This window comes from Sus scrofa, chromosome 1 (assembly GCF_054392235.1).
Source record: "Sus scrofa isolate SSC_HxYL_T2T_F1_AM1 chromosome 1, Sscrofa_HxYL_maternal_Yorkshire_Landrace_v2.0, whole genome shotgun sequence".
In the NCBI taxonomy this organism is placed as follows: Eukaryota; Metazoa; Chordata; class Mammalia; order Artiodactyla; family Suidae; genus Sus; species Sus scrofa.
The window spans coordinates 284,451,538-284,471,543 of NC_139383.1; the positions used below are offsets into that span (position 1 = coordinate 284,451,538).

General features: G+C 55.4%; 1 protein-coding gene across 7 annotated transcripts in view; it reads left to right on the forward strand.

Annotated features, from left to right (window-relative positions):
• Positions 1–255: 255 nt before the first annotated feature.
• The window catches only part of LAMC3 (laminin subunit gamma 3), a 66,553-nt gene continuing 46,802 nt past the window's right edge, over positions 256–20,006 (forward strand). For all 7 annotated transcript variants that reach the window (XR_014829336.1, XM_084999113.1, XM_084999120.1 and 4 more), the window contains exons 1-3: positions 256–680; positions 15,820–16,124; positions 19,205–19,335. Coding sequence is in view for 4 of the 7 variants with exons in the window: in XM_084999113.1 (XP_084855239.1) it covers positions 308–680; positions 15,820–16,124; positions 19,205–19,335 (809 nt within the window). In the remaining 3 variants the exon portion in view is untranslated. The remainder of the gene's footprint in view (positions 681–15,819; positions 16,125–19,204; positions 19,336–20,006) is intronic.

The window sequence follows — 20,006 nt, forward strand, 5'->3', positions numbered from 1 at the left end:
ATGAGGACCCTGGGCCTCCAAGAGCCAGGGTCCCCCAGAGGCGCCAGCTCAAGGCAGCCGGGTTGGAGTCCCGAGCCGGGCATTCCCGGGCACGTCCACCAGGTGGGGCGAGCGCCCAGGGACGGGGCGGCCGGGGAGTTGGGGGGCGTGTCTGCCGCCGGTCCCTCCCTCCCGCCGAGGGTCCCGCCCCCAGGGGAGGCGTGTCCTGGGGCGCCTAGCTGTCCGCGCCGTCCGCGCCCACCCGCGCTGGAGCCGGAGACCCGGCGGGCGCGCGGAGCTGGGCGTACGGGCGTCGGTGCCCTTGACCATGGCTGCGGCCGCGCTCCTGCTGGGCTTGGCGCTCCTGGCGCCGCGGGCTGCCGGCGCGGGCATGGGCGCGTGTTACGACGGCGTGGGGCGCCCGCAGCGCTGCCTGCCCGTGTTCGAGAACGCGGCGTTCGGCCGGCTCGCCGAAGCCTCGCACACGTGCGGCCACCCGCCCGAGGACTTCTGCCCGCACGTGGGCGCCCAGGGCGCGGGGGCGCAGTGCCAGCGCTGCGACGCCGCCGACCCCGAGCGCCACCACAACGCCTCCTACCTCACCGACTTCCACAGCCAGGACGACAGCACCTGGTGGCAGAGCCCGTCCATGGCCTTCGGGGTACAGTACCCCACCTCGGTCAACATAACCCTTCGCTTGGGTAAGCGCCGGCTTCGGGCATCACCCCCGACGCCTCCCCTGTCCCCACCAGCGCGGCGACTAGAGGCAAGGAACCGCAGCTCCGGTGCGTCCTGGCTTAGCTGCAGGACCAATGTGGGGGCAGCCTCGGGGAACTGCCTGTGTAGACGGAAAAGTGTCCCTTGGGCTGGGCGGGGTGAGGAGCCTGCTGGGAGGCCTTTACATAGCAGAGGTCCTGGGCGGGAGGACAGCGCCCTGTGACAGTGGCCCATCCTAGACCAGAGCTGTTGTGGGGAACGGCAGCAGGGGCCGACCGGGTCTGCTCTTTGCGGCAGCGGCTCCTGATCTTGGCCCATCTGGTTGACTTCGGGGTTCTGGTGAACACCCGACTCTGTGTGCAGTCCCTGGGAATATTCTAGAGCCACCGTGTCCATCACCGGAAAGGGGTAGCCGTCAGAGCAGGAGCCAGGATTTATCCCACTCTTGGGCGACTGGACCAGATGGCATGGCCTTTCTGCTGTGCCCAGCCCTCCCTCTACCCAACCCCATACCAAGGTATGGGCCCCTGGGCGGGAGGCTGGTCCCCCATGGCAGGACCGGGCATACCCCTTCCCCCATCTGACAAAGTCCAGCCCAATCCAGCTCCTCCTTGGGCCCCCACAGGTGCCAAGCACTGAGCGAGTCATCTTAACTCTTCCAGCCTCCAAACCCTTTCAGGGAGGGGGTGGTATTTGCCACCCTTCCATTCACCCTTATCTGTGGGTTCAAATCTCCCAAAGCTTAGAAAACTCAAAGTATTTTTATAACTCATTTTGGCTGCAAAACCTGACCTGAGGCTATTTATGGACCTTGTTGATGGTGGAGAGAATAGTCATGCATCTTCTTACCCAAATGTTCTTTGAACATGGCTGTGGGCCCCAGACCCGGCTGGGGGTGTTACTACAATCCACATATAAGGACCGCATCATCTCTCTGAACCCTGAAAAGTTCTGAATTCCAAACTCTATCTGGAGCCAAATGGTTTGGATACGGAATTATGGGACTGTAGCCCTTTTTTTCAGATGAGAACATTGAGGCTCAGAGAGGTTAAGTCTTCTGCCCAAAGACACACAGCTGCTCAACGATCTTGACATCCATGTATATCCAAGAGCAGAGCACAAACTGCTGGACATGAGTTCCACCCATGAGTGAAGTTAACTCTTCCTAGCCTTGGGTGACAGTGCCTTGGGAAGGCTGGAAATGACACTGAGGAGAGGTGGAGGGGACACTGAGCCTTCTCAGTGAGCTGACGGCCACCTCAAGGTCAGGCCCACGAGGTGGGGCTTGTAGGTCTCTAGGCGGGCGGGTGACAGGAAGTCGGTGGGGGGAGAGAGGCTGGGGGAGTTGGCTGCACTGGCCTGGCGGGACCCCAAGGCCACGGGAGAAGGAATGTGGGACAGGGTGGGGCTCTGGGGAGACAGTGTGTTCCGCGACAGAGGGTTTGGGTTTGGCTGATGTGTTGCTTGTGTGGGGGGAACCCGGGGCAGGCAAGGGGCGCGGGCCAGGCACAGAGGCGGGAGGGGCGGGGTGCGGCTGCGTGTTTGGACTCGGGGCTCCCCACTGACACTCCATGTGTGCCCGGCCTTGTGCTGCAGCCGTGTGGCCGCACTGCTCGGAGGGTTCGATCCTTCCGTAAACCAGGAACGTGAGGCTCAGAGACCCGGTACTATGAGTGTAGAGCCCAGACCTCACACTCACACGTTTGCACACACACACTTACACACATACATTCACATACGCCCCCACGTATTCCCTCCAACAGACTCCCTTTCTCTCTCTCACACCCACCCACACATACGTTTACACACACACATTCACATATGCCCACACGCATTCCCTCCAACAAACTCCCTCTCTTTCTCACACACACACATTTACACACATACACACATTCACATATGCCCACATGCATTCCCTCCAACAAACTCCCTCTCACATACACTCACACGTTTACACACTCACCCATACACTCACCCACATATGTTTACACACACAGATTCACATACACCCACACGCATTCCCTCCAACAAACTCCCTCTCTCACACACACATTCACATGTTTACACATTCTCACACACACGTTTACACACACATTCACATATGCCCGCACGCATTCCCTCCAGCAAACTCCCTCCCTCTCACACACACACGTTTACACACTCACACACATGCACATATGCCCACACGCATTCCCTCCAGCAAACTCCCTCTCCCTCTCTCTCTCTCTCTCTCACACACACACACACACACACACACACACACACACACAAACACACACACAACGGGGCTTTGCCCTCAGGTCCAGCACAGCCACTCGCTGGGCAAATGCCCCGCCATGCCTTGGATTCCTCCCCATCAAATGGGCCGGGAGCTGCCACCTTCAGGGCCGTTGTGCAGGTCCAAGCACGAAAGGGAGCTGGCCGGTCCTCGTGTGGGGCCACTGTGACTCTGCTCAGAGTGGCCTCTTCCAGATGGACTGAGAAGCCTTCGCCGGGCTGGCTCCCGCAAGACGTCCTGACCCTGGGTCCCGTTTACACACGAGGGGTGCTGGGACCCCCAGCAGCCCCGGGCTACCCCGTTTGGGGTTCCATTCAGCTGCGGTTTTCATGCCAGCCGTCACCCTGCTGCGGGGAGAAGAGCTCTGGGGCACCAGGGTATCTCCGGCGGAGGCAGCGTGTCAGACCAGGTGGCCCGGGATCCTTTCTGAGCCCTCAGGCCGCCTCTGCTGGCTCCATCCTCGCTCTCCTTGACCCCTCACCCGCAGGAGCAGGAGCAGCGGGGCGTGAGCCTGAGCCGAGGGGCTGGCTGGCTCCCCTGGAGGGGGTGGGGGGGCGGGGGGTGGCGGCAGTCAGCCCTGGATGGAGGTCGCCACTTTCCCAGTCCCCCGCAAGCTCGCGGACATCTGTTCCAAATCCCTGAGCCCAGTTGCTAAGCTGAGCCTTCCTGTCTGGGATGAAAGGCAGCAGCGGGGTCTCCACTGAGGCCCTGGGAAGCGGGCGGGAGTCTGGAGGCAGCGGCGGCGGGGGGCGGGGGGTGGCGTGGAGGATGGATGGACGGTCATCGGGGGTAACAGACACTATTCCGGGGGCTCTTACCACATGCTGAGAACCCCACTGAGTCAGCATCCTATCCCAGCACCGTTTGCTCTTTTAGGGGCTGGGAAAACTGGGGCTCTGAGAATGAAATCCGTTGCCCGCGGTCCCACCGCAGAGCCTGGGACCCACCCCGAAGTGCACTGCGCTTGGGGATAAGTGTCCAGCTTAGGGTCGTCTGAGCCTCGGCTTTGGGCTGGGCTCGGGGGAGGCTCCCTTCCTGCTTGTCCACGTTCTTGGATTCCTGGGGCTCTCCCGGGAGGACCCTAAGTCCCTGGGCAAGTGAGTGCTGAGCCCCGAAGGAGGGGGCGTTTGCATGTGGAAAGTGGGTGGCCTCCAGCCTCAGGTCCTGGCCCAGGGCTGCCCGAGGGCAGGGCTGGTCTCTCCCCGCATCCTTCGGTATCTGCTGCTCCTGGTTTAAGCTCAGGAGATAACACAGGACCTCACGGAGAGCTGAAGGGTGGTGGCGGTGACAAAAGACTGAGGGCCATTCCGGATCAGGGACCACACAGAGGAGCCAGGAGGCCGCTCTGGCTGGTCTTGGGCCCGCAGGCCTGATGGCCTGGGCAGAGGGGACTGGAGGACAACGGGGCCCGGCCTTGTGGGAGCCCGACGTCAGAAGGACCTGCCGTCCTGTGCCGCCTGACGCCGGCTGGGTCCCCTGAGCTTTGGCTCCGGCGCGTCTTCCTGTCGAGTGGGCGGCCGTGTTTGCGTTGGACGAGGCCAGTGCTGTGAGGCCAAGTCCTTCCTTCCTTCTCCCTGCGGGTTCTGGCTGGACCACTGGGCCCCAGGCAGGTCGGGGGGTCAAGGTAGCGGCTCCGATTAGCCCCCACCACAGAGGCAGCCCCCGCGGGCCTGGGCCCAGCCGGCCTTGGCCGCCACCCCCTTCTCTGGGCTTCTCCAGACGGACCCAGCAGTTGCAGGGGTGGGACGTCCCAGAGCCCAGGAAGGATGCGGGTGGCGTCCAGGCCGCCCCGTCCCTCGCCTCCCACTCTGGCCGAGGATGCGCCACGGCTGCCTCCTTCTCTCTGGGGTCCGCCTTTGCTGATGCATCTGCCCGGTGTACTTTCTCTTTCTCCTGGAGACCCGCGTCCCGTTCGTAAACACAATAATTGCTTGCCCACCGCGATACTCCCTGCACCAAGCCCTGGGGTGTAACAGGGGACAAGCCTCTGTCTGCCGCCCGCTAGGCTTTGGGGGGACCTCCTGAGGAAGCCCCGCCCCAGGATTGGGCAGAGGGCCCGTCTGCATATTCTCGCTGCTCCTTGCCCTTCCCTGGTCACCGTCTAGACCATGACCATGAGGTTTTGGTTTGTTGGCGTCAGTCACTGGCTCCGAGCTGCAGAGGGAATGCCTGTTTTCACAGCTGTCCCTGCACCCTGCACCCCCCAACAATGATGCTGTGGGTTGGGCGCGTGAATGGAGTAACAGCGAGCATGTAGTCCGGCACGAGCTGGGGAACTGTTGTGTGTGCAGGCATTTACTCATTAAGCTGCCTTGTTGTGATGCCCACTTTGCAGATGGGGAGACTGAGTCACTGTGTTCCCGACCACAGATTTGGGAAGCGGTGAAGCACATCACAGCTACGCTGTATTTTCTCCTCAGGAACAAGTAAATGCAGGAATGAAGGACTCCCCAGCCTTCCAGCCACATCCCAAACTCCTAGGCTGTGGTCCCCACCCTTCCTCCTGGGCCTGACCTGCTTCTGCGCCCCAGGCTCCAGCTGCTTCATCCACCTCCCTTCCCTGCTCTCTCTCATGTCCCACCAGCCCTGCCACCAGGGTGTCCTCTCCCTGTCGCATGTCCCTGGCTTGGCCTGTGGGGATCACTGTGGACATTTGGGGCTCCACCTGCACCTGATCCTGGTGCCACACCCGAGCCCTTGACCCGGTCATTCAAGCATCTTCCTGAAGGTCCGCCCTGGGATGTCACACAAGGGCCTCAGACTTTGGGTCCCAAAGGAAGGGTGCCGTGTCAGCTGTGTTCATGGCAGCGTTATTCACGCTGACCAAAGAGTGGGAGCAGCCCCAGGGTCCCCTGATGAACGAACAAGCAAGATGTGGGTGGCAAAGCTGCCCAGTGGAATACGTTTCAGCCTCAAAAAGGAAGGCAATCCCGACACCTGCCACAACATGGAAGCACCTCGAGGACGTGACATAAGCCAGACCCAGAAAGACAAACACTATATGATGCCGCTGAGATGAGTCCCCCAAAGAGTCAAAGTCACGGAGATGGAAAGTAGAATGGGGGTTGCCAGGGGCTGGGGGAGGACAGGATGGGACATCAGTGTTTCATGGGTATGGAATTTCACTTGGGGAAGATGAAAAAATTCTGAAGACGGACCGTGACAACGATTGTGCAACAGCGTGCGTGTACTTAATACTGGCGAACCATAAGCTTAAAAATGATTAAGGAGGTAAACGTTATGTGTATTATTTATTTATTTATTTATTTTTGCTTTTTAGGGCCGCACCCCCAACATATAGAAGTTCCCAGGCTAGGGGTTGAATCGGAGCTACAGCTGCTGGCCTACACCCCAACCACAGCAGCGTGGGGTCCGGGCCACGTCTGGAACCTGCACCACAGCTCACGGCCACGCTGGATCCTTAACCCACTGAGTGAGGCCAGGGCTCAAACCTACGTCCTCATGGATGCTGGTCAGATTTGTTTACACTGTGCCACAACAGGAATTCCAAGTTATGTGTATTTAAAATGAAAAATAATAAAGCCATCCTTCCTCCCCCTGTGTCTCCATGCACTCAGGAATCAGCTGCAGAGTTCCCGTTGTGGCTCAGTGGGTTAAGAACCTGACCTGGGAGGATGAGGGTTCAATCCCTGGCTTTGCTCAATGGGTTAAGGATCTGGTGTTGCTGAGGGCTGCAGTGTAGGTCACAGATTCAGCTCAGATCTGGTGTTGCCTTGGCTGTGGCATAGGCCTGTAGCTGCAGCTCAGATCAGACCCCTAGTCCAGGAGTTTCCCTGTGCTGCAGATTTGACCCTTAAAAAAAAAAACAAAACAGCTGTGTTTCCTTTGCCTTTAGCATTCACCAGAGCACTGGATCTTCTCTGGAATGGTCTTTGTCGTCCTCTCATCTGCCGCTCATCTGTTCCCTGATTTTTTTTTGTTTTCCTTGACTGCCCCCACGGCATTTGGAGCTCCCAGGCCAGATCTGAGCCACTGCCTTGAATTAAGCTGAAGCTGTGGCAACATGGGATCCTTAACCCACTGTACCGGGCCAGGCATTGAACCTGCGTCCCAGCGCTCCCAAGATGCTGCCGATCCCATTGTGCCACAGCAGGAGCTCCTCTTCCCTGATTTAGGTTGATGGTCTTGAATACCTTGTCACCTCCCTTTGCGAACTTGTAGTTTGTACATTTCAGTCAAGGCCCCCTTCAGACTGGACCTCAGAATCTTTCTTAACACAAAGCCCAAGGTAATAATCAGGTGAAACATATTCACCCTCCCACATTAGACAGTAAACTTGAGAATCTTTTTTTTATTTGGCTCTGCTGAGGGGGAAAAAAAAACTCTGCATGCAGAAGTTCCTGGGCCAGGGATCAAACCCAAGCCACAGCAGCAACCCCAGCCGATCCAGTGACAACACTGGATCCTTAACCTGCTGAGCCCCATGGGAACTCCACCATAGGCTTGACCGTCTTGATCCGTACTTGGGGGTAGACTCTTGGCCCAAAGATGAAGGAAGTGTCATGGGCCCACCCTGATTCAGCCGGGCCCTCATGATGTCTGGCATTGTAGTCCTGGGGATCCCCAAGTCCTCATATGGATTCAGGGAGCCCCATACTGCCAAGAGCTAGAGTGGGAGAGGAGGCGAGAACAGCAGGTGGCCAGACGCTAGGGCCAGGGCGCCCTGCCGTGCTGCCCCAGCAGCCTGGGAGCGGCTCTCACACCTGGTTCTCATGCCCACAGGGGGCAGGGCAGCCTCACCCACACGTTCCCAGCTCAGCTCCCCACCCTGCCCCCTCCAGTCCCACCCCCAGGCCACTGCTCCCCAGATGGCTCCAATTAAAGGGCTTTGTTTTGTTTCCATTTTCCCAAAATAAGCCCCTTGATGGGAGCTCGCTCTGCTGGGTCAGTGCCGGATGTGGGCCGGCCTGGTTTTATGACTGCCCTGGTGTCATTCCTGATGGGCTTTATGTCCCAGCTGGCTGGAGAGAACATGTGCTCCTGGTGCTGGCTTTGAATAACACCCGAGATCTGCATGGGCACGGGCACCCCCTTCCTGGGCAGCCTCTTCTCTCTGGGTACACACAGGGCCCTGAATGGAGGGGGATCGGGCTTAGTGACTTTGGGGCAGACAAGCCCAAAGTCCAGTAGAGACTCAGCTGCCCGAGGCTGGGCGAGTCCCTTTCTCCTGCCTGAGCCTCGGGTGGAAGTGTTTGGGGCGATCTGAGGTACAGCATACACAGACCACTGAACAAGGTGCCCAGCACACAGTAGGTCCTCACTAAGTTGGCTGTTGTTAAACAGACTCTCAGGGGCCACAGCTTGCAGAACCAGAGCCTTAGCCCTGTTCTGGGGCCTGCCTGTATCAATTTGCTCACTGGACTATAACCTCCTTGAAGGGATAAATCATGCTTCATCCGGCAAGCATTTGTTGAGTGCCTACTGTGTGCCCAGCTCTAAGGATTCACAGCCCCTGTCTCAAGATGATCACAGACTAGAGGGAGAGATGGGCCGGTCTTTACAGAGCAGGGTAAAGTGGGCAGCTGGGAGCATCCGTGAGGCACCCTAACCCACATCCAAGGATGAGTAGCCATCAGGAGGCTGAGAGAAGGGTGTTCCATGCAGGGCTCAGGCTGGGGCCTGTGGTCAGTCTACGAGACCAATGGGATGGGAGCTCCCCGGTGGTCTAGTGGTTAAGGACCTGGCGTTGTCACTGCTGTGGCTTGGGTCCCTGCTATGGCACTGACCTAGGATCTTTTGTCTGCTGCAGGCACAGACAACAAACAATGATGAGCAGGGGTGCATGGGAGCCTGCCAAGTGAGGTGTGGGGGGAACAGCATATCTGGTGGCTGAGAGATGAGATCCATGTGGTCCCAAGCCGTGCTGCTCCCTAGTTAACAGTTGGGGATGAGGTTTTGGCCCTGATTTCCTGATGGGGACACACCTGTCACAATCACCTTGAAGCCTCATCAGCCCCTGGAGTTTCCAAGGGTCTGGGTGGAGGCTGCTAATTTAATTCCTATGCTGTTTAGAAGCTCCCAGGGCCAGTTCCTCCTCCACCCTTCAGGTTGCCTTTGGCAGAAACCTTTGCATCACAAAGCAGGGATTAAGTTGCTTTCTTCGCCCTTCTAATTAACGCCGGTAACAGAAAGTCCCTGCCGCGTCTGTGATGTTCCAGCGTCTTTTCTCACCTCCTGGCCTGGCGAGGAGAGGGAAAAGCCGAGATGTTTCCTAGCGTGTGCTGTTGCTCCTTTGCATGAAATCTCAGTGGCTGCCTTTTTCCAACCACGCTTCTAGCTGCCAGCTACCTTTTAAGTGGCTCCAAAGTCCCCTCCTGCGAGATGTCTGGCTGCTAGATGTTTACAGAGGAGTCTGTGGACCCGCGCAGCCTCCACGCAGCATCCTTCGGTGAACGCACATCTGGGGGAGTCTCCACCTGGTCCTGAGGCCCATGCCTGCTCAGAACAGAAGCGGCCGCCTCAGTTCCTGGATCCAGTTGAGACACATGCTTCCTTTTAAGGGGCTTGGAGTTACAAAGCCAAGCTGTGCTGCAACATAACTCTGAAAAACATCTTAGAACATTGGCAGGGCGGTTGCTTTTTATTTTATTATTTTTTTAATTTGTGTTTTCTCCAGTTTTTCAATTAGAACAAGCTTCGTGAGAAAAAAAATGGGGAAAATGCAGAACAACTGAAAAGGGAAGCAAATTACTGAGTCCTCTGCCCTGAGGACCGTCGTGCGCCTGTGTTTGACGTCATTCTTTTCTGCCTGTTCTTTGGGGGATTTTAATAACCTCTGATTCTGGAGTTCCTGGCGTGGCTCAGCGCCTAACGAACCTGACTAGGATCCATGAGGTTTTCGGGTTCGATCTCTGGTCTCGCTCAGTGGGTTAAGGATCCCGCGTTGCCGTGAGCTGTGGTGTAGGTTCAGACGAGGCTTGGATCCCGAGATGCTGTGGCTGTGGTGTAGGCTGGCAGCTGTAGTAGCTCCGATTCGACCCTTAGCCTGGGAACCTCCCTATGTTGTGGGTGTGGCCCTAAAAAGCAAAATAAATAAATAAATAAATAACCCATCTCTGATTCTAAACGTGGGATTGGATGTCTTTTCATGCAGCGTTTTGACTGCAGCTTTCCCCTGCCGTATAAACTCCTTGTCATCTGCTTCAGTGGTTTCAGTCTGCCTGTGGGTTGATGGCCTACAATGTCCTGAACCGTCATGGGTCCCACTTTTTCCCCGTTATAAAAAACTCCTCGATGAACTACTTGATTTAGGTTCTGTTCCTTGTTTGAATTTCCAGAAGTGGGTTTTTGTTTTGTTTTGTTTTGCTTTTGTTTTTTTTAAATTTTAACCAAAGGCCATATTTTTATGGCTCTTCATCTGTGTCGCCAGACTGCATTCCCAAGGGGCCAATATTTATACATCTTTCCCAGTTTTTCTTTTGTTGTGGTAAAACACACATGACATCACATTTATTATCTTACTCCTTTGTAAGTGTACAGGTCGCTGGTGTTAAAGATGTTCCCCTCGTTGGGTAACCATCACCACCAGCCAAACATGTTTGTTTCATCTTCCCAAACTGTCCCCATTAAACACCAACTTCCTAGTTCCTCTCTCTCAGCCCCTGGCACCTGCCGTCCCACTTTCTGTCCCTGTGACTCTGACTATTCTAGGGACCCCATACAAATGGAGTCCTACGGAATTTATCCTTTTGTACCTGGCTTCTTTTGCTTAGCACAATGTCCTCAGGCTTCTTCCGTGTAGTAGCATGTGTCAGAATTTCCTTCCCTTTTTTTTCTCTTTAGGACCAAACCTCTGGCATATGGAGGTTCCCAGGCTCGGGGTGGAATTGGAGCTGCAGCTGCAGATCTACACCACAGCCACAGCAACACCAGATCTGAGCCCAATCTGCGACCTATGCCAAAGCTTGTGGCAGCTCCGGAACCCTTAACCCACTGAGCGAACCCATGGACTGAATCCACATCCTCAAGGACACTGTGTCAGGTTCTTAACCTGTTGAGCCATAATGGGAACTCCTTCTTCCTTTTTACGGCTGTATAATATTTCATTGTATGGCTAGACCACATTTTGTGTACTTGTTATCAGTCAGTGGACATTGGGTTGCTTTTACCTCTTAGCTATTGTGACTAAGCCTGCTTTGAACAAATGTTTCTTTAAGCCCCTGCTTTCAGATCTCTCGGGTATATCTTCAGTCGTGGAATTAATGGCTCAAATGGTAATTCTATCTTTAATTTTTTGAGAAACAACCAGTTTTCATAGCAAATGAATTGTTTTGCACTCCCACTAACAGTGTACAAGTTTCTTAAAATTATTATTTATTTATTTATTTTGCTTTTTAGTGCCACACCCAGGGCATATGGAGGTTCCCAGGCTAGGGGTCGAATCGGAGCTACAGCCGCCAGCCTACACCACAGCCACAGCAACATCAGATCCGAGCCGCATCTGCAACCTACACCACAGTTCATGGCAACGCCAGATCCTTAACCCACAGAGTGAGGCCAGGGATCCAACCTGCAACCTCATGGTTCCTAGTCAGATTTGATTCTGCTGTGCCACGATGGGAACTCCAAAATTATTTTTTATTTTATCTTTTTTTTTTTCCTTTTTAGGGCCGTTCCTGAGGCATATGAGGCTCCCAGGCCAGGGATCTAATCAGAGCTGCATCTGTCGGCTTCATGGATGCTAGTCGGGTTCTTAACCTGTTGAGCTACAACAGGAATTCCTATCTTTTTTTAAAATAAGCATCCTAGGAGTTACCATTGTGGCACAATGGAAATGAATCCAACTAGTAACCATGAGGTTATGGGTTCGATCCCTGGCCTCGCTCAGAGGGTTAAGGATCTGGCATTGCTGTGAGCTGTGGTGTAGGTCGGCTCGAATCCTGCGTTGCTGTGGCTGTGGTGTAGGCCGGCGGCTGTAGCTCTGATTGGACCCCTAGCCCGGGAACCTCCATATGCTGCAGGTGTGGCCCTAAAGAGCAAAAAGAAAAGAACTACTCTAATGGATGTGAGAACCGGTTTTTAAAAATACACCTAATAGCTTTATGGAAATATGATTTGCCGTTCAGTTCAGCCAATTCAAGTGTTTGATTCAGTGGTTTTTGTTATTTATAGAGTTTTACACCCATCGCCACAGTCTGTTTTTGAACATTTTATCACCCCAAAGAAACCCTATACCCATTGGCAGTTGCCCCCCCCCCCCATTGTCCACCTCACCCCCCAGATCCCGACAACCACTAATCTACTGTCTGTCTTTGTGGATTTGCCTGCACAGGACCTTGACAATAGATGGACCCACACACTATGTAGTCTTTGGAATTAATTTCTTTCTTTTTTTTTTTTTTTTTTTGTCTTTTTTTTGCTATTTCTTGGGCCGCTCCCACGGCATATGGAGGTTCCCAGGCTAGGGGTCCATTCAGAGCTGTAGCCACCGGCCTACGCCAGAGCCACAGCAACGCGGGATCCGAGCCGCGTCTGCAACCTACACCACAGCTCACGGCAATGCCGGATCGTTAACCCACTGAGCAAGGGCAGGGACCGAACCCGCAACCTCATGGTTCCTAGTCGGATTCGTTAACCACTGTGCCACGATGGGAACTCCGAATTAATTTATTGTATTCACAATGTTTTCTTTTCATTTTTGTCTTTTAGGGCCACACCTGCGGCATATGTAGATTCCCAGGCTAGGGGTCCAATCTGAGCGGCAGCTGCCGGCCTACACCACAGCCACAGCAACGCCAGATCTGAGCTGTGTCTGCAACCTACACCACAGCTCACAGCAATGCCGGATCCTTAACCCGCTGAGCGAGGCCAGGGATCGAACCCGCAACCTCATGGTTCCTAGTCAGATTGTTTCCGCTGTGCCATGATGGGAACTCCCCAAATAGTATTCTTTTTCTGATATACCTTACTGTATTTATTCGTTATCTGTTGACAAACATTTGAGTTGTTTCCATTTGGACTTTCTGAGTAGTGCCACTCTGGACATCCGGGGACAAGTTTCTGTGAGGACATTCGTTTTCATGTCACTTGGGTGCCTGCCGAGGAGTGAGATTGCTGAGTCATAGGGTAAGTCTGCGTGTGACCTTTTCAGAAACCACCAGTGTTTTCCAAAGCAGCTGTACCCTTTTACGTTTTCACCAGCTGTGGACAAGGGTTCCAGTTCCTCCACATCCTTGCCAACACTTATTTTTGTCTCTTTTTTATTATATCTTTTTTTTTTTTTTGTCTCTTTTAGGGCCGTACCCACGGCATACGGAGGTCAGGCTAGGGGTCTCATGGGAGCAACAGCTGCCGGCCTACACCACAGCCACAGCAGCACCAGATCCGAGCTGCATCTGTGATCTACACCACAGCTCACGGCAACACTGGATCCTTAACCCACCGAGGGAGACCAGGGATCGAACCTGAAACCTCATGGTTCCTAGTTGGATTCATTTCCACTGTGCCATGACGGGAGCGAATGCCTATCATATCCATCTTAAGAGAGTGACGTGATAGCTCATGGTTTTTTTTTTTTTTTTTTCTGGCCGCACCTGTGGAATATGGAAGGGTATAGGCCGGGGACTGATCCTGAGCCACAGCTGTGGCAATGCCAAATCCTTAACCTGCTGCACCACAGTGGGAACTCCCTTTCATTGTGCTTTTGAGTTGCATTTCCCTGATGGCTCATGGTCTTGGGCAGCTGCTCATGTGCTCATTGGCATTTATGTATCTTCTTTGGAAAAATGTCCATGTGGGTCCTTTTTCCATTTTTTAAATTGGGCAATATTTTTTTAAAAATTAAAAACAATTTTTTTTGGCCATGCCTGAGGCATATAGAAGTTCCTGGGCCAGGGATCGAACCTGTACCACAGCAGTAACTAGAGCCACACCGGGAAAAATGCCAGGTCCTTAACCCTTGAGCCACCAGGGAACTCCTGTCTTTTTATTTTTGAGTTGTAAGAATTCTTTATATATTCTGGATAAAAACCTTAACAGATATATGCTTTGCAAATATTTTCTCCTATTCTGCAGGTTGGCTTTTCATTTTCTCGGTGGTGTCTTTAGAACCACAAACATTTTTAGGGAGTTTCCATCATGGCACAGTGGAAACGAATCCAATTAGGAACTATGAGGTTGCAGGTTTGATCCCTGGCCTCTCAGTGGGTTAAGGATCCAGCGTTACCATGAGCTGTGGTGTGGGTCGCAGATGCAGCTCAGATCTGGCATTGCTGTGGCTGTGGTGTAGGCTGGCAGCTGTAGCTCCAATTTGACCCCTAGCCTGGGAACCTCCATATGCCGCAAATGCGGCCCTAAAAAGCAAAAGAAAAAAAGAAAGTAAAAGAAGCACAAACATTTTTTATTTTAATGAAGTTCAGTTCATCTGCTTTTTCTGTCACTTGTGCTTTCAGTGTCACATCTAAGAAGGCTATGCCTAACCCAGCTCACAAAGATTTTCTCTGCTCCTGAGAGTTTTATAGTTCTAGCTCTCACATAGGGCCACGGTGTTTAAACAGAGGATTGAAGTGATTTCTTCTCAGTGCGTAAGGAATACTGTGGACAGTGACAGTGGTGGCAGCCGTGAGCCAGGCCTGCTGGGGTATCTGGGACCAGGGCAGAGTGGCCAGAGGGGAGAAAGCAGATGCAAAGGGGGTATAGACGGGATCTGTGCTGCGCTGGGGAACATGAATGGACGGCTTATGGCAGAACTTACGGGAGGGTTCCCTCCGTTGGTCCTTCTTTCCTTCCTCCGTTTATCCATCCATCCATCCATCCATCCGTTGGTTTTTTCTTCTTAAGCATTGCTTGGTGACACCTGGGAGGGCAGATGCAGATATAGGAACCTACCTGCCCTCCTCCGCCCCCCTTCTCATCCCGCCCTCCCAGTACAGCTCTGAGTAATCGTGGTGAGTCTGGGGGAGGATGGTGGCAGCTGGGCAGAGAGGACCGCAGGGTGGAGCCTGAAGCTTGAAGATGCTCCGTCTTAATGTCAACAGCATGGGGGAGGGGAACAGGACTAAAGCGGATGAGAGGAGAGGCCCCTGGGGGAGGGGGCCATAAGCAGAGGAAGCCGAGGAGGGGGACCCCAGGTGGGCCGGAAGGGGCAGGGCCTGGAGGGTGGGCTGCGCAGAGGCTTGGGGGAGGGGCCGCCCAGAAAGTAAGTCAAGGCTGGGTCTGCTGGCTGTGGCGACGAGGGGCTGTTGGTGAGGAAATTTGCAAGACCAGTTTCTCTCAAGGGGCCCAGAAGAGCTGAATTGCAGTGCCCTGAGGCTTATGTTGGGAGATGAGACCAAGGGCCCAGCAAATATAAATGTCTCTTGAGAAATCGGGATTCAAGAGAAGTTAGGTGGAAGCAGGAGGAAGAAGGGATCCAGGGGGGACTGCTTTAGGATTTGGGGGCTTGAATCAGGCGTGTCTCCGGACTCCGGGGGTCTGAAATCACTGGGAGGGACTGAGACCAAAAAGCACCAGTGGAAGTTTCAGCTTTGTTGGGTTGTAGTAAAAGAAATAACTTTCTAATGGTAGAGCAGGCTTCTTTAGGATGCGGTGACATCCCATTGCTGGAGATGTTTGCACCAAAAGAGATGGCTGCCTGTCGGGAGTGTGTGTTCCACCGCAGATTCCCGTGCAGGGAGGCGCACTGTCCAGCTGAGGGATGGATGGCAAAGCCCTGGGAAGCAGGCCGGGTCCCTGACAGACATCACTAATGGATCGTGGCCCGCCCAAACAGCCTCTACCAGTCCATCCACGACAGTTCGTTCGGCACAGCCTTTCTGCTCTCCCTGGACCGGGACTAGGGCGCTGCTTTCCCTTCTGTGAAATGGGCCCCCGTCTCCCCGCTGCAGGAAAAGCTTACGAGATCACCTACGTGCGGCTGAAGTTCCACACCAGTCGCCCTGAGAGCTTCGCCATCTACAAGCGCAGCCGGGCCGGCGGCCCCTGGGAGCCCTACCAGTACTACAGCGCCTCCTGCCGGAAGACCTACGGCAAGGCCGAGGGCCAGTACCTGCGCCCCGGCGAGGACGAGCGCGCGGCCTTCTGCACCTCCGAGTTCAGCGACATCTCCCCGCTGAGCGGCGGCAACGTGGCCTTCTCCACCCTGGAGGGCCGGCCCAGCGCCTACAACTTTGAGGAGAGCCCCGTGTTGCAGGTCAGAAGGAGTGGGGCTGGGGCTGGGGCAGGACGGGGCTGCAGGTGAGACACGGAAAGTCTCCAGTGGCGAGAGGACCCTGGGGGAGTGGGGGGGGGCTGGAAGATCCCATGGTTTTCAGAGTTTCAGCATCAGCAGCTTTGGTGTGTTTACATCTTTTGTGAAGGACAAAATAATGCCAGTGAAATAGATGGACAGGGGGTGCTCCATGGAGCAGAAGTGCCCCATCCCTCGCTTCTACGGCAGAGCCCTCTGACAGCCACCAACTCAGCAGACCCTTTTGTAGTCGGGTGGGGAAACTGAGGCCTGGAGCCATAAATTAGATGGTCCCCGTGGGCTGTCCGGGTGGCCCAAGGCCCCATGAGAACAAAGTTACTCTAACCAAGCAGGATATGCTAAGGACTTACAGGTGAGCCCCGCCCCCCCTGCCATCGGAGCAGGGGGCAAAGGCCAGATCTCCCACTGGGCAAGGTTAATCCTTTACGGCACAGAATTCCACCTCCAGAGGCTTGGGCCCTGCTTATCCCATTAAAAATGTTCACATGGGATCATCGTGATTCTGTTTCAAATGGTGATTTCTTCTCCACGGGGCTGCAAACTCTGAAGATGCGGAAACATCAGCCAAGGTCATTTGCAGACGAGCAGAAGGGCTGGGCCCTGCTCCATCTCCGTCTGTGCTGCCTTGGCAGCGGGGTTCCCTAACTTGCCCCATAGGTTCTGAATGTCGTCTTTGACCTTTTCAGAAATGAGCCCCCTTTGGCCCCCAGGCAGAAGCCAAGGTCAGAGAAGGACAAAGAAAGGCAGGCCCAGCCTCCCTTCTCTCTGCTCTGGGCACTCCAGCATGGAGCTTCCTCTGAAGACGAGGAGCATTTAGGGTGGGGGTAAGAAGGTGTGGCTGCTGGGTCCCGGGTCTCTCTGTCCCTCCTGGGGGACGAGGACCTCAGGGGGAGGGCTGACCTTCTCCAGGGTGCCACCGGGGGCAGAACTGCTGTTGCTTGGGGCCGAAACTCCCACCTCCCTCTCCTCCTTCAAGCCACGTTCTGGCCTCCAGGTCCATCCAAAATCAACCCAGGAGCCCACTCATAGTTTTGTTGGGAGTTGCAAAAACCCATTGCCTGTGTACCTTAGGGTTTGCCCCAAAGTGACCCCCCCAAGGGATCAGGGAGTGGCCCGTACAAATTGGGCAAAGGGACAAATTGCCCTTCTCCCTCCCAGCTCCCGCCCTGGGTCTCGGGGGATTTTGGTGCTGTTCCTGCTGCCACTGTCTTCGCAGACTGATGCAGGGACCCGGAGGAGGGTCACTGCGGGCCTGAGACCCTGGGCAGGTCATTGCCCCCTGGGCTCCACTCAGGTGATGAGGGCCTTGGGATAGGTGCAGGAAGACAAGCTACCCAGTGACCAAAGCTGGGGCCCTGGGAGCAGGTAGACCCGAACCCCAGCTCTGCTGTGCACCAGCCGTGCCACCTGGGGCAGAGAACTTACACTCGCCGAGCCTCAGTCTCCTCATCTGTAAAGTGTGGGGAAGGATAACCCTTCCCCTGGAGTTCCCGCTGTGGTGCAGTGGGTTAAGAATCCAACTGCAGTGGCTTGGGTTGCTGCAGAGGCATGGGTTCGATCCCTGACCCCGTGAAGTTGGTTAAGGATCCAGTGTTGCTGTAGCTGTGGTGTGGGGCACAGCTGGGGCTCAGATTTGATCCCTGGCCTGGAACGTACATATGCCACAGGTGCAGCAACAAAGCAAAAAAAAGAAAAGAGAGAAAAACACCTTCCCATGGGGTTAATGTGAAGACCTGAGCCCTAACTGTACAATAAGTGTCAGCTGCTGTGCCTTCCAGCTGGGACATCAGCTATTGGGTCTTCTCTCAGGGGGGCCTTTTTCTGGAGGAAGAAAAAGACTCTTAGAGCATCAGCTGTGCTCTGCTGGGTTTCCACCCTTGGCCCTGGCCCCCTTGCTCCTCAGCGGCTCCAGGGACCTGAGCATCAGCACAACCTGAGCATGTGGGGAAATACAGAGTTTCAGGCCCCACCCCTGCATTTTAGCCAGATCCCTAGATGCACCCTGACATTCAGGAAGTGATTCGGGAGTGATGGGGGCTTGCAAACTCAGCTGAGTGCCAAGGTCCCCTCTGCAGTTCTCTGGTGCTGGCCCCCTCCCCCGCTGAAGCTTCCTCCAGCAGAGGCCCTGGGCCCCAGACCTCGGGGTCAAGAATTGCTGAGCCCAAGGGGATGCGTGAGGCCCGAGTCATGCTGGGGCGAGAAGTCCGACTTTGCCAGGAGTTCATTTTCTGTCCTGATGGGCCTGATTGCTAAACCGGGAGCTCCTGGGCTGAATTAAAATGCTGATTAACATTCAGCCGGAGCTACCTCTGATTGCAACAGCAGGCAGACGAAAATGTCAGCCTTCACGTGGGCTCTCCCCCACCGCCCACCCCCCAGCCCTGCTCGTTGAGCCATCAGCAAGTATTTACCGAGAGCCTGCTGTGGGCCAGGCATGCAGCAAGAACCAGGGGCCCTGGGGTCTGTGTTCTGGTGGGAAAAACGTTCCTTGGGGCAGGTGCCCTGTCTGCGGGAGTCTGACCCTTAGCACGTGAGAAACCTATAGACCTACACCCCCCGTCCCACGCCAGGGCCCTGGGATGCATCCTCCCTTAGCCGACCTGAACCGTGGGAGAGCAGTTGCTGCTGGGAGAAGTCAGGTGACCTGTGGGACAGGGTTTTAGATGGGCTGCTTCCGCCCTGCCCCCAGCATCTTGACCGCTGACATTGGCCATCCCGTCCAACATCCTCCTGGGGTCACATCATTCCTTGTCCCATTTCACAGAGGGGGAGATGGAGGCTCGGAGACATTGAGCAAATTCCCCAAAGTTGCACCGCCAGGAAGTAGCTGGGCACCCAGGTTGGCGTCGCCCCGAAGCTCAGGCATCTTATTTCAGGGGGTCGGCCCGGGCTTGTCCTGTCCCCGAGTCCCAGGAGACCCTCCTGGGGGCAGCCAGCCAGACCTTGCAGCAGAGTGGGGTGGGAGCACACCCTCGGGGGCTGATGTGCCCCTTCCCCTCCGCCTGCTCCCCTGCCCCCACCAGGAGTGGGTCACCAGCACGGAGCTTCTTATCTCCCTGGACCGGCTCAACACGTTTGGGGACGACATCTTCAAGGACCCTAAGGTGCTGCAGTCCTACTACTATGCCGTGTCGGACTTCTCTGTGGGCGGCAGGTAGGCGGCCGGGACCTGGGGCAGGGTGGCTGCCGTGTGGTGGCTACCAGGGAGGGTGGAGCCAGCTGGCAGCTTGTGGGGCTGTGGATCACGTTTATGCAGCCCGTGGGGGGCTGTTGAAGGATTTGTAACAGGGTCGGATTTCTTTTTCTTCTCTCTCTCTTTTTTTTTTTTTTTTTTGTCTTTTGAGGGCTGCACCTGCAGCACATGGAGGTTCCCAGGCTAGGAGTTGAATCAGAGCTGCATCTGCGACCTGCACCACAGCTCACGGCAATGCCAGATCCTTAACCCACTGAGCGAGGCCAGGGATCAAACCCGCATCCTCACGGATCCTAGTTGGGTTTGTTAACCACTGAGCCGCAACGGGAACTCCAGGATCGGATTCTAAAACATCCCAGCCCCTGACATCGCAAGGGGGCTGATAAGAGGAGAGGGAAGCTTGGGAGAGGTGTGGGCCGGGAGCCACGGAGGCTGGGCAGTCAGCTCCGTGTGGAGGAGGCGGCCCATGGGGCTGGGGAGCAGGGGCTTCTGGAATTCAGGGATGCTGGGTGGCGTTCAGAGAGGTGAGGTCTGGGAAGGGAACTCGAGCCTGGCTGCCTGCATCGGGGGGTCTGCAGCCTCCGGAGGCTGGGGTGGGGAGTGAAGGGAAATGGGGGTGTCTGTGAGGGTCC